General features: G+C 37.5%; 1 protein-coding gene across 1 annotated transcript in view; it reads right to left on the bottom strand.

Annotated features, from left to right (window-relative positions):
- SYCP2 (synaptonemal complex protein 2) overlaps positions 1-11,095 on the bottom strand; it is a 122,871-nt gene extending 111,776 nt beyond the window's left edge. The window contains exons 1-3 of the mRNA XM_027850368.1: positions 11,072-11,095; positions 9,533-9,676; positions 6,497-6,625 (exon numbers count right to left, since the gene is read on the bottom strand). Coding sequence (XP_027706169.1) covers positions 6,497-6,625; positions 9,533-9,676; positions 11,072-11,095 — 297 coding nt within the window. The remainder of the gene's footprint in view (positions 1-6,496; positions 6,626-9,532; positions 9,677-11,071) is intronic.
- Positions 11,096-15,223: the final 4,128 nt, after the last annotated feature.

Genomic DNA, 15,223 nt, shown 5'->3' with positions numbered 1-15,223 from the left:
ATTCAAAATAAGTACGGAATGCACAAAATACTCAGGAGTCTCCCTACCAGGATATGAACAATAACTATAGGAATATAACTACAAAATACCCTAGAGAAATAAAGACCTAAATAATTAGAAAAACATCAATTGCTGGACCAAGATAATAAAAATTAAAATATTATCTAAATTATTTATTCAGTGCCATACCATTTAAACTACCAAAGAACTGCTCTTACAAAGAAAAATAACAAAATTCATTTGGAGAAACAAGTCAAAAATCTCAAAGGAAATAATGAAAAATGGGAGTGGGGGAGAAGGAAGTAGACCCAGCCCAAAGTAAACTGCAATAAGTGATCATAAAAATGATTTGGTGCTGGTCAAAATAAAGAAATTGATCAGTAGTACAGATTAGGTACATAACATACAGAAGCAAATAAACCAGATAGGCTAGTGTTCAATAAATCCATAGGCCATAGCTAATGGGGCAAAAACTCACTATTCACCAAAAACTGTAAATCAGTCTAACAAAAATTAGAGTAACATCAACACTTCACATCAGTCACCAAGATAAGCTCCAAGTGGATATATGAGTAATGATATTAAAGGTCATTTTGTAAACAAATTTTGGGAACAAGGGGAAAATTTCCTGTTGGATCTATGGAAGAGGGAAGAGTTAGATGCCAAGCAAGGGATAAAGTCAGAAAAGATAAAATGGACAATTGTTATTATATCAAACTTTTTCAAAAGTTTTTCACAAACAAAACAAAAGCAATGCAAAAACTAAGATTAAAAGAGAAACAGTAAACTGGGAAAATATCTTTTCAGCAATTTTTCTAATAAAGGTATAATTTCCAAGACATAAAAGGAGCTGCTTCAAATTAATAAGAACAAGAGTCATAAACCAATTGATAAATGGTAAAAGGATATGAACAGTCAGTTTTCCGAGGAAGAAATTCAAACTATCAACAGTCACAGGAAAAATGCTTCAAATCACTAATAAGAGAAATGCAAAATAAAGCAATTTTGAGTTTCTATCTCATACCCATCAAACTGACAAAGCTGACAAAAAAAAGGAAAATGACAGTTGTTGGAGGGGCTGCTGGAATGTAAGCATATTAATGCATCACTGGTAAAGAGATGTTAACTGGTCAAGTCATTCTGGAAAGCAGTTTGGAACTATGACCAAAATGTCATTCATCTGTGTATACCCTTTAACTCAGAGATGCCTATACTCCAAAGAGACCAAAGAGAAAGGAAAAGAACCTATATGTACAAAAATATTTATATCAGTTCCTTTTGTGGGAGCAAGGAACTGAAAACTAAGGGGGCACCCATCAACTGGGGAACGGTTGAACAAATTACGGCATATGAATGTAATGAAATATGACTGCTGCATGAAATGATAAAATGGAGATTTCAGAGACACTATGAATTGATGCTGTCAGATAAGGAATCATGAGAACAATTATTCTATCACAATACATAAAGACAACTTTGAAAGACTTTTGAACTCTGATCAACACCATGTTCAGTCACAATTCCTGATGACAGATAATGAAGAATGCTACCCACTTCCTGACAGAGAAGTGAGGGTCTCAAGAGGGAAGAATGAGACATTAGTTCTTGAATGTGGCAACGCAGGAATTCATTTTACTTGACTAGTCATATTTATTAAAGTAATTTTTTGTTCTTTTTCTTTTTTTCCCAAATGAGAGGAGGAGTGATGGGAAAAAAAGAAAATATCTGTTAATTTTTAAAAATATGATTTTAAAAACCTTTTAAATATCCCCTAGTTTTAGTATGTTCATTGTAATAGATGATGCTGGAAAGATAATAAGTTATCTTCCCTGTTCACAGAACTTGCAGAATCTTAGCACTGGAAAAAACCTTTTGTTAACTGTTGTCAAGTTGTTCTTCAGTCGTAGCTGATTCTCCATGACCCCATTTGGGGTTTTCCTGGCAAAGGTACTGGAGTGGTTTGCCATTTCCTTCTCCAGCTCATTTTATAGATGAAGAACTGAGGCAAACAGGGTTAAGTGACTTGCCCAGGGTCACACAGCTAATACGTGTTGGAGGCCAGATTTGAACGCAGAGAGATGATTTTTTTCTGCTTCCATGCCCAGTGCTCTATCCACTGTGCTACCTACCTGCCCTTGGAAAAAACCTCAATCATCATCTTTTCCAATATACCCTATACTCCAGCAAAATATGTTACTTATTCCTCCTCCCAGTCTTTGGTTATGCTGCTTGCTTTGGAATGCACACACAACCTCCATCTATATCTGTCCAATGAAGCCCAGCTTCAAGTCTTATTTTGTGACCCACATCCTCTTTGAAGGCCTTCCCAGCTTCCTCAACCAGATCTCCTATTTGAACCCCCAAATACTTTTTACCTCTTTTTTTTTTTTGGTGAGGTAACTGGGGTTAAGTGACTTTCCCAGGGTCACACAGCTAGTAAGTGTCAAATGTCTGAGGTCACATTTGAACTCAGGTCCTCCTGACTCCAAGGCCAGAGTTCTAACCACTGCGCCACCTAGCTTCCCCAACATTTTACCTCTTGTACAGCATTTATCACCTTCCATCTTCTTCTAGATTTGTGATACTCTTTACTTATAAGCTCCTTAACAGTAAGGATACTATTTACCTTTGTATCTTTCTTAAGGTCTTACATACAGTAAAAATCTATAAATACTCACTGGACTCAATTTAAAAGGAAACTTTATTTCATTTTAGATTTTTGCCTTCTTACTAATTAAAAAGGAATTGTGCTATTATAATTTCATTTTACTTTCTAAGTAATGTACAATATAAATAAAATGACAAAATTTCTTTAATTTTACATATATTCCTATAATCTAATACCATAGTTCCTGTTAGCCTATATAAAATTTGTAATATTAGGCAAATATTAAGTCCAGAACAGGTCCTTAGATACAAAAATAAGTGAGATATGATTTTTAACATTAAGACACTTACAAAATAGCATGCAGGATATAAAACATGAATGCAAAAATCTATAATAGGTATAAACAAGAGACACAAGGTATAGTAAGAATTTCTAGAAAAGAAAAACCATACTCAGTTCGAGGTGGTGGGGATACAAAGATCAAAAAGAAACTGTTGCTGCCTTCAAGGAGCCTACAGCCTACTGAGAGTATCTAACATGTAAAAGATAAATATAAAATAATTTCTGGATGGAGAGAACACAAGATATGTTGTATTATGCAGGAGGTGATATGTGAAGTGACATAGAACGTCACTTTAAAAAACAAGTATGATTTTAAAGGCTGGATACACATAGAGGAAAGGAGGGACCAACATTGCAGGCATTGGAAACAAGATATAGGGACAGGAAAGCTTAGCATCTCTCTGTGGAATGGTGAGAAATTCATTCAGATTGGAGCATCAAAGCAGTGAAGGTAAATCATGAATCAGTAAATATGACTAGAAATGCAGGATCATAGATGGATTGAGAATTGAAAGGGATCTCAGAAGCTATCCAGTCCAACTCTTCTCAATTTTCAGATGAGGAAACTGAGGTCCAGAGCTATTAAGTGAGTTGCCCAACATCATACAGGTAAAATACAACAGAGAGAGAATGTGAACCCAGGTCTTCTGACTTCATAACCAGTTTTTCCCCCAATTATTATATATTACCTCCTAGGTTGTTGCTGGATTATAAAGTAAATTAAATGTCATGCTAAGTAGTTTAGACTACAGTAGGCTATAGCAAAATGACATCACTAGACTGGTATATTAAGAAGATAGACCTGTATAAAAAACAATGAAGTCATAAGAAAACAGGAGATAGGGAAAGGGTTAGAAAGTTATTGCCATAGCTCAGCAGAAAAGTAATGATAACCTGAACTAAGGTGGTCATAACTATGTACCTTATATGATTCTAATTTCAATATATATTTAACATATGCACTTTAAGTCAAACAGGTTGAAAATATTATTTCTTCTTATGTTTCCTTACAGGCACACAAATAGAATTGCTAATAAACACTTTTTAAATTTTTTTTTCAATTTAGTTCAACATTTTTAGGCATATCTTATGAGCAAAGCATTGTCTTATATGCTTCTAAGAATAAGTTTAATAGAAGATAAGAATATGAAAGAGGGAAAGGAGAGATTGAGACAAAGTGCTTTAAGAACAGTTAAATGAGAGACACTTTCAGAAATTATCAGAATCAAGGGAGGAATATGGTAAGGTGACATCTAAGCTATGACTTGAACAGAGTGGAAATTGTAGGCAAAGATCAGGAGAGAGTACACTGCAAGCATGGAGAACAGTGTGTGTAAGTACAATGCAGCAGAAGACCGTATTTTAAGCTTGGAAACAGCTGCATGGACAGTAATATAAAATAAGGTTGGAAAGATGGTGGTGAGACCTAAGTATCAGTATAAGAAATTTTTACATTCTATATATACATAATTGGAAAATGAAGTTTTTTGAGGAGAGGGGGTGACACGTTCATTTCATGTTATAAAGAATATTTTGGTAGTTGTAGGAAGGCTAGGTTGGAGAGAAGATAATAATTTATATAAAATTGTGAAGCATTGCTATTACAAAAAAGAGATTAAATTCACATAAAAATAAAAACCTTGTTAAAACATAAGAGGTAATGGGGTCCTAAAATAGGGAAATGACAGTATGAGCAAAGAGAATGAAAGAGAAATGAGCTATAGGTAGAGCAGAAGCAAAAGAACTTGACAACTAGCTGAATGTGGGAATGAAGGAAAAAGAAGAATCAAAGATGGACTGAGGTTTCCAGACTGATAATTAGAAGGATGGTAGTAAAAGAGTTTTCTTTTTTTTTTAAGGCAATTGGGGTTAAGTGACTTGCCCACGGTCACACAGCTAGTAAGTGTCAAGTGTTTGGTCTGAGGCCACATTTGAACTCAGGTCCTCCTGACTTCAGGGCCGGTGCTCTATCCACTGCGCCACCTAGCTGCCCCTTGTTGATTTTTGATCCAGACCTCTGACTTCTTGGGTTGGTTTTTTTTTGTTTGTTTGTTTGTTTGGTTTTGTTTTGTTTTTGGCTAGGCAATGGGGTTAAGTGACTTGCCCAGGGTCACACAGCTAGTGTTATGTATCTGAGGCCAGATTTGACTCAGGTCCTCCTGACTCCAGGGTCAGTGCTCTATCCACTGTACCACCTAGCTGCCCCTAGTAAAAGAGTTTTCTAGAAAGCAGATAAACTAGGAGGAGAAAATTATTAATTCAGTTTTATAAATATGGAACCAGAGGTGCCATGGAATGGCTATGACTAAAAGATTATTGAAGATATTAGGCTGGAAGTTAGGGGAGAGATCAAAGCTAGGTACCAAAATCTGAGTCATTTGCAAAGGGATAATAATTGAATCCACAGAAGCAGATAAAATTATTCAGGCAAAGAATATAAATTGGGGGAAAAGGAGTCTTAGAAGATATCTACACTTAGGATATTGGGGAGAATAAGAAACAGCAAAAGCTATTGAACAGAAATACTCAGACAAGTAGAAAAGAGCAGGCTCACAGAAGTCCACTCTGCATCTGCTGCTATGCTTGGTCTCCATGGAACAAGATGTCCCCTATTCCATCTCCAACCTTGCTTTCCTGCCTCCTTTTATGTGTTGTCTTCACACACTAGATTGTAAGCTCCTTGAGGAGCTTTTCATTAATTGTATCCCCACAGCTTAGTACAATGTCTGCCTGGCACATAGCAGGTGTCTAATAAATGTTTATTGGATTGACTGGACTGGAAGAAAGGGGTTTGGAGAAATGGATAATGAGTACTAGAACTGAATATCCTTCCCAAAAAAAAGAAAGAAAAAGAAAGGTCAAGGAAAATGAGAACTGAGAAAAGAACATCAGATTTAGCAATCAATAGGACATTGTTTTAACATTTAAGAGAGTACTATCAATAGAACACGGAGGTCAGAAGCCAGATCTCAAGGAGGTGAGGAAACAGAAGCAGCAACCACAAAATAATAATATGACAGTTTTAACATTTGCAAAGCATTTTACAATCACATGGGGTAGACTATATATCTGGTATCTCACTACTCCATGGGCATATATGATTTTTGTGTATCTCATCTGATCCTCAAAACAACCCAGTGAGGTAGATATTATTATTATTCCCATTTTACAGATGGGGAAACTGAGGTTGAAAGTAAGTGACGTGCCCAAGGTCAAATATCTGGTAGGTATTTGGGGCAACATTCAAGCCTTCCTGATTTCAAGTCCAGAACTCACTGTACTATACCACGCTGCCTATCACAGACCATCTTTCTAGGAATTTAGCAATGAAATGGAGGACATATATAAGATGTTGCTAGAAGGAATGCTAGAATTAAAGGGGAGTATTTTAAGGGTAAGGATGATAGGCATATGTTTTAAGGTAGGGAGAAATAACCAGCAATTTGGATGTGCTTCAAGAGATACATTTTCTTAAAAATTGTTTTTAAAACAGACTCTTCTTGACATTTTACCTTCTAAGACATATTTTGTTTATAATATACTTATCTTTTTGACTAGCCCTTGTTTTATCATTACTAGAAGTCCAGTTTCCCCAAATATGCTGATATTTTTGCCATATTTTCCAAGAGAATTTAAAATAGTTGAAGTATTCTGGATATCTTTTTTGTTAAGTTCCTAAAATAAAACAGAATAGTAAATATCTCTTATATATACAAAGGATATTCAATGAAATAAATCAAATAATTTTCATTGTACAAAATTAATTCTAGTCAAAATACAGAAACAATAACAAGGATTTCTTATCCATTTACTTTGTAAAACAGACTGTTCTGGACCCTAGAATAGCATGTCAAAAAACAGCTCCTGCCCTCAAGTAGTTTATTGTCTACTGGGGGCAAAACTACACATACATAAAGAAATACAAAATACAGAGAAGAAATACAAAGTAATTTTTTGTGAGAATACTAATAACAGAGAGGTGTCAGGAAAACCTTTGTGTAGAAAGTTGTTGAACCTGAGCTGAATCTGAAGATAAGTATCAATTCTAAGAGGTGGGGAGAGCATTTTAGGCATGGGGGATAGCTTGAGCACAGAGGTGGGAGGTAACATCATGCATGGGGAAAGTAAGTAAGTAAGTCAGATTAGCTGCAACATAGTATGTGGAATCTGAAAAGACAGGTTAGAGTTAGATTGTGAAAGATTTTAATGTGAGACAGGAGTTCATATTTTAACAGAGGTAATAGAAAGCAAAATGGACAATCTGACAGCTGTATGGAGGATGGAGTGGAGAAGGGAAGCTGCAAGCCAAGAGCCCAACTGGGAGGTTACCGCAATGGTTCAGGCAAGAATTTAAAGGACTTAGACTAAGATTTTGGTCATATGAGTGGAAGATATTGTTGAGGTAGAACCAACAAGACTTGACAACTGACTGGATATGGGGGGTTAGGAAGTTAAGAGGGTTAGGAAGAATCAATTCTAATTGAGATTAGTTTTTAGAAAAATGGTAATGTCCTCAAAAGAAAGAGGGACTTTAGGAAGAAGGATGGGTTTGAGGGTTTGGCAGGGGAGGAAAGAAAATGAATTTCATTTTAGATGTGTTGAATTTGAGATTCCTTTGAGGTAACTCAGTGGAGCTATCTATCTAGCAATTGGAAAGGCAGAACTAGAGCCCTGGAGCTAGACTAAAGCTGAATAGGTACATTTGGTAGACATCTGAATAGATAATAAATAAATCCACTGGAACTGATGAAATCCCTGAGAGTGTATGTTTCTGTTTTTCAAAAGGGCCTAGAACTGAGCTTGAGATACATACATATGTAGGGAACAGATCACAGATAAAGACCTAGCAAAGGAGACTGAGAAGTGATCAGATAAGTAAAAAAATCAATGAAGACCAACATGTGGAAAAAATTAGGGAGAAGGTAGTATCCAGGAAAAGGGGGTGGTCAGCAGTGTTAATGAAGAGTTCAAGAAGGATGAGGAGTGAGAAAAGGCCGTGGATTTGGCAATTAAGAAATCCTTGGTAACCTAGGGACAGCAGTTTTAGTTCAGTTGTATGGCTGAAAACCAGACTGCAAGGGGTTAAGATAAAGAATAGGAGATAATGCTACTACTAGGAGCTCAGTAGTGAAAGAGAGAAGATAATGAATGATAGCCTGAGGGGATGACATGGTGAAATGAAGGTTTAAAGATAGAAGAAACCTGGGCATGTCTATAGGTAGCAAGGAAGGAGAGGAGTCAATAAGAGAAACTAAAGATTAGAGAATAAGGAGGAGGAATTACAAAAAAGACAAGCTCTAGTAAGTCACCTCTTTTTCAGAGATTGCACCAAAAGAAAAAGAGAATGTGAGTTGGGGGAGAAGGTAAATGGTGAAATCATTTGAGGTACAGAATTGGAGGGAGAAAGGGAGTTCACAACAGTTGATCTCTATTTCTAAGTAAAAGGTCCTCTGCTGGCTGGGGGTGTGGGGGAGTGATATAACATTACTTAAGAGATATTATTAATTTGAATTCTTTAATTTTATAAAAAATGCTCTTTTAAGGCTAAGAATTGGAAATCAAAGGAATGCCCATCAATCAAGGAATAGCTAAACAAGCTGTGGTATATGATTGTGATGGAATATTATTATGCTATAAGGAATGACAAGCAGGATAATTTCAGAAAAACCTAGAAAGACTTACATGAACTGATGCAAAATGAAGTGAACAGAACCAGGAGAATGTTGTACACAGTAACAGCAATATTGTACTAGGAAGAACTGTGAATGACTTAGCTATTCTCAGCAACAAAATGATTCAAGATAATCCCAAAGGACTAATGATGATGCATACTATCTGCCTCCAGAGAAAGAAATGATACATGTTTGAATACAGATTGAAGCATGCTATTTTTCACTTTCTTTCATTCAAGTCTTCTTGTACAAAATGACTAACATGGAAATATTTTACATGATTGCACATATATATCTATATATGATTATTTATTGTCTCGGAGAGGGGAGGAGAGGGAGAGACTGATAGGATTTGGAACTCAAAACTTTTTTTTAAAAGTGTTAAAAATTGTTTTAACATGTAATTGGGAAAAAATATATACATATATGTATGTGTGTGTGTATATATGTATAAAGATTATGTTTAAGATATTAATAACAAAATCAACCTAAGACTTTAAACCTCATGCATGTCTATATAAAAGCTAGTTAAAAAGTTTAAAAATGAGTTAAGCAGTAGTTTAATATGCTCAATATCAAACAACTAGATAAACCATTTTCAACAAAGATATTGGACAATATGGTAATCCTGTGAAGATACAACATTTTGCATATTTTACTTGGAAGAACCAAAACATGTTTTCTTTCTTTGAAAATACTTTATAAGTTAAGCAAATATTTCCAAAGTTTCTAAATCACTTTGGACAAAAAAAAGCATTTTAAAGATGTTTTAAAATAGTTATTCTTAAGCAAACACTTTAATTTGATTCTTACAATGGCAATTTTCTTTCTGGCAGGAACATTTAAACAAAATAGTCACTTGTTAACAGTGGTGTGACATCCAATCTTTTTTTTAGAATTGAAACTTTACCTTGCACATAAGGTTGTCCAACTTGCTGAGAAACTGTTTGCTGCATTTAAGTGTGATATCTTCATAATTTTCCATCTGCAGAAACTGTTCTAAAGGTTTGAAGTCATTTTTTCTTAAAGCATCATCTATGAATTTTTCCAGCTGCTAAAGAAATAAATTGGTGCTATGACAGGGTTAAATTACAAATCAAAACCAAATCAATTACTAAAGAAATAAGTTAGTGCTATCACTAGCACTACAAATTACAAATCAAAACCAAATTAATTACCCTTTGTATTCAAAGTTTTACAAAAATTTTTCTATGAAAATTTCAGAAGAGTTTATAAATATTACCATTGGTCCTAATAAGGATAATAATAATTCAGTCATATTTATGTACTACTTTAAGATTTATGTCAAGTATTAAAGATAGATGAATAGAATAAATTATTTTGCCATTAATAAAACTTCTTCATGGAGGAGAGGAGAAAGATCTATTAGTCCTGATTTAAGTTTTTTTTCCTTCTCAAATTGCTAAGCGAACTTTATGTTGAAACTAATCAATTTAAGGCAAAAGTAAAAAATAATCTGGTTTTGGAGAATGAAGTGATATTAGTTAAGCCAATTAATTTATTAATTAAGCCAATTACAACCATGCGCATACAAATTTCCGTTGTTTTGATTTCATCAAGGCTTACTAGCCATCTACATTATCCTCATAAGGTTTTAGATATTAAATGAAGGAAAAGGCATCATTAGTCAGGAAGCATCACTAACAGATTTGACTATAACACTAATCATATGTAAAATTTACATGGAAGAATGTGCTATCCTTGACATTAAATTTAGGTCCATTATAAGCAATTAGAACTTTACAAAGTACAAACTAATCACAACCATTACTGCATTAGAAAACTGCTTATAGCACTTAAAGACAAACAAAAAACACCAAAGCCAAACCAGAAGATTGTAATTCATACTAACTACAACCCTGTAAGAGGAAAGGTGAATGAGAATGAATGGCAAAGAGGGAAAGAATACTGATGGGAATTTAAGTGCAAGAACTGAAAAACTGTTGGGATACTTTATGTTTTAAAATTAATTTTAATGTAAATAGTTGCTAAGCAATGTTAGGTGGTGGTATTGATGTTCCATGCTGTTTTTTTTAATGAAAAACAATCTTTAGCTATGGATTATTAATTTTAAAAATTTCAATAAGTTCAAATATATGGAAATGTATCTTGTTTGAAAAAACCTGATGTACAAGAGTCCATATTTGTAGTAACAATCAGAGAGTGATTTTTTGCAGTTTAAAAGGCTCTATTATAGGGTAGATTCTAAATTGGAAGTTATAAATTGATTTAACATAATTTTCAAGAATATCACATAAAGTAAAGTACTTGAAAATGACATTTAAATATATTAAACTATTTAACCTTTTATAATAATTTATACAAATCTATATTATAAGTATATAAACATGTAAAAACATAAAACTTCCCTAAATATTGTCTTAACATTACACATAACATAATCTCACTGTAACGTATAACAACATACCTGAAGTTCAGGTCTTACTGGCATTTTGGCAACTTCAATTAACTAAACTGTACAAAAATATTTGAAAGAAAATATAAATATAACTATTTTCATAATTCTACTCCAAATGATTATGGTCTATGAAACATTTTAGAATTTGGTAGACACTACTGAACGATTCATACCAAAACCAAAAATTATTTTGCTTTTCTTTAAAATTGTGTTAATTTCAGTTTTATTTTTACTAATTAAATCACTCATATTTATTTGGGTCAAGTGATAATAAGAATTTTAGAGCTGAAAGGGGCCTTGGAGATTATTTGACTCCCTCATTTTATATGTTAGAAAACTGAGGCCAGAGAAGTAAAGTGAATTATATAATGTCACATAGCTATCTTAACTAAAATCAGTTTCCTGACTCCTACTGCTCTAACAATTCCACGGTACTATGCTATATTTCTTCTTTGAGATATAAGGATCCTACTTTGGAGGCAAGGACCAAAAATAAGATTCATTTACCTTTTCTGTTCAAACTAAATATAAAAAATATGAAACCAAATTAGTAATAAACATATAGAAAGATCAGAAGACAAAATGAGAAAGTTAAACTTTTAGGCAGATGGAAATGGAAAGGAAGGAGAAAAACCTTTTTTTCAAGCAAATTAACCAAAAAAGGGGAGCAGCTGAGAGCATCTGGTACCAAACTAGGTGTCAGAGTCTACTCATCAAAAATTCTCAACTTTAAACAAGAAATTAAGCTGGAGAGAAGATGTAATAGAATAACCTTAACTTTTTCAGTCATTACTACTTTTGAAGATAAAATCAGGCCTAAGAAAAGGTAATTTGTTGAAGGCGACAACAAATTTCCTGTGAAATGCTGCAATGTCTTATAATTTCTAGTCAATTGATTAGCTTTGTCACTATTTGACAAAATCTTGTTTTTTCTTGGTTTACGAATCCACCCTCTCTGAGTAGGGCAAAATTGAGCTGTCATTGTTAGGAAAAAGGGACCTCAGTACGATGTAGAACCTTGGGTTTGGGTCAAAAGACCTGGGTTTGAAGCCTGCCATCCGTCCTTATTACCTGTGTGACCATGGGCAAGTCACCCTCACCTCTCTAGGCCTCAAGTTTCCTCATCTGTAAAACGAGGAGGGTTGGTCAGGGTGTTAAGGCCCGTTCTCTGATCCTAAGATTCTCCTTCAGAAACGGGACCAAAAACGCAGTTATTCCGAAGATCCCCTCACCGTTAATCACCTCATGATGGCATGGTAGGCCCTCGCCCGACCCCACCCGCCCTCCACACTCGGCTTAGGGAGCCTGAAAGGAAGGCGCCGGCTTCTCCCGACGGGGCCCAAACATGATCCATCTAACTCGGGCTTTAAAGCGCCACCGGGGGGACTGACGCTGCCCCAGGAAGCCCCCTGCTGCCCCCTCGGTCGAGCCGAGCGACGGGCGCCTCCGGCCCCGATCATCTGCGGGAAGGAGCAGGGGCGCGGGGCAGGAAAGGCTCCCACCACGGAGGCATGCATCAACCTCGACAATGAAAGCGTCGGGGCTGACGTGGCCCCCCTCAGGTAAGGGAGCCCCCACCCCCAGGCCCAGAGCGGACCGCCTCCGCCCTCCTACTCCTCCTCCCCGTGGGGCCGTTAGCACGGCCTCGGCCGTTGGGAAAGCCGGCCTCCCTGTTTGGCCCCAAAGAGGAGGTTTTCGGCCTCTCCCTCGACCCCAAGCCCCTGGCAGTTGGCGGGGAGGTAGAAAGCGGACCCGCTCAGCTGCCGCGGCCCAGACGCGTCGTCCCAGCCCTGGCAGAATCGTGGCCGTGGCCCCTGGGGCTAGACCCCAGCTCTCTTCTCCCACGCTACCTCAGGCTGCGGCTTCACGCTTGAGAAAAAGGCGCGAAACGCCTCCTCCAATCACCTTCGCTCTCGGCGCGGTTCCTCCCGCCTCCCGCCTGGCTCTTTCCCAGTCCCGACGTCTCCCGCCCCTCCCCGACCCGCGGGTGGGGCGGGAGGGAAGCCACCCCTGGGGGAGGGGGGAAATCGAGGGCGGCTCTGGCTCCATCCCTCCACCCACCCCCTCCCGGCTGGGTAGCTCCTCTGCCCCTCCCCGCCCCGCGGTCCAGGCCCCCGCGCCTACGCATGCCTCACTACCCACGGGGCTTCAGGCCCCCTGGACATCTAGAGAGGGCACCGGGCGCTGCGGCTTTGCCCGCCGGCCTTGTCTGGAACCCGTCGCGCTAGTACTTTCTGCCGCCTCCGAGCGGGGTCTGCGGCGCCACCTGCCCGTCTGGCCCAGTGCGAAGCTCGGGCGAAGCCCCGGGAGAGCTTCCAGGCCGTTCCAATGAGGCCTCGGCCCTAGTCTCTGTGGGAGCCTGGGCAGGCAGGCGTCCAGCTTCCTCCTCTGGGACATTAAGAGGAGGGGCTGACTGACCCCGTCGGGCCCTCATCTGCTGCGGTTCTGGGCAGATTAAACCGAGCCAGCCACTGACTAAGGCCTTCCCTTAGATGCCACCAAAGTAAATACGACATCCAGAACACCCCAGACCAAACCACATAAGGACAAAAGATGATCCAAGGGAGCGACCAGATAATCCGTTAATCCCATGCAATGCCTCGGATGCCCCTAAGAAGTGATCCCCATCACTGGGGTGAGGGGCATTCCGTCTTGACAGATCTTCCCTTTGGCCCTCGCCTTCTCATCCTCTGCCATTCTGGTCCTTGCCTTCCACAAATCCTTCTTACAACCTGCCCCTCCATGCTCGAGGCCTTACTCCAGTTCTTTCACAGATGCCAGTAGAAAACGGTGCAATTTCCTAATACAGCAACAAAATCGTGATTAGTCTGTAGTTTGAAAGATTCTAGTTGCTCAGCCTATACCTTTAATGTCAAGGATGGCAAATTCTTCCACATAAATTTTACATGTGATTAATATTGTCCAATCTGTTAGTACGTTCGCTGAGAGATGCTTCCTGACTGGTGATGTTTTTTTCCCTCCTTTAATATTTAAAATCTTATAAGGATAATATGGATGGCCAGTAAACATTGATGAAATGAAAACAATCTGTAGTTTTCCAGTGTTCATAATATGGTTTTAATTGGTTTAACTAATATAATTTCTGTCAATCCCTAGCTGTTATTCCTAGAGAGTTAGACTGTTATCCCTAGCTTTGTTACATGACTCACCCACTTTGTGAACGCTATATATTTTAGGAGATATTTATTCAAATGAATATTTATTTAAATAAATTTTGATATATTTTGATTTTACATCACCTGCATCTCCCACTATATTTCTCCTCCCACCACTTCCAGGTCCATCCCTTAGATCCCTTAGGAATAAGATCATAATATAACTATTGTTTATAAAAATAAATAATAAAATAATAAAGGGGGAAAAGGAAGAAAAATAGTTCAGCAAAAGTAACCAACATATTGAAAAACTGCAGTATGTAGTGTTCCACATCCTAGACCACACTCCACCCTGGAAAGAAACAGGAAGAGGGTATCTTCTCAGATCTCTTCCTTAAAGCCAACATGGTCACTGTAATTTTGCTGTATTCTGTGCCAGTTGTACTGTTGCCATTTCCATTTCCATTGCTGTAATCATTGTGTAGGTTTCCTGATTGACTCTGCTTATTTCCCTTTGTATCAGTTCATCATGTCTTCCCATGCTGCTCTCTGTTCATCATTGTCATCACTTATTCCAGGATAGTAAAATCCATCACATTAATCTATCACAGTTTGTTTAGCCATTTCCTAATATAAGCATTTCCTTTTGTTTCCAGTGCTTTGCCATTGCGCTCGCTTGCTCTCTCTCTCTCTCTCTCTCTCTCACACAGACACACAGACACACACACACACACACACACAAAAATGCTGCTGTAAATGTTTTGGTGTAATATAGCCTTTATTTTTCTCATTAATCCTACAATGGAATCTGGGCCAAAGGGTATAGACACTTTTAGTCACTTTCCTTGAATAATTAAAAATCACTTCCCAAAATATTTAGATCAATCACAGTTCTTCTAACAAGACATTAATATGCCCACCTGAAACATCTTTTAGCCACAGGAAAGTCATAATAATATGTTACATATTATTTCTATCCAATCTTTTAATTTTCCCCCCAAGTTGTCTGCTACTGTGAATATTTAGTCATGTCACATGATTTACC

The sequence above is a fragment of the Vombatus ursinus genome, unplaced genomic scaffold (genome assembly GCF_900497805.2).
Source record: "Vombatus ursinus unplaced genomic scaffold, bare-nosed wombat genome assembly UNPS02000580.1, whole genome shotgun sequence".
Lineage (NCBI taxonomy): Eukaryota > Metazoa > Chordata > Mammalia > Diprotodontia > Vombatidae > Vombatus > Vombatus ursinus.
This window is presented reverse-complemented; position numbering and strand designations above follow the sequence as displayed.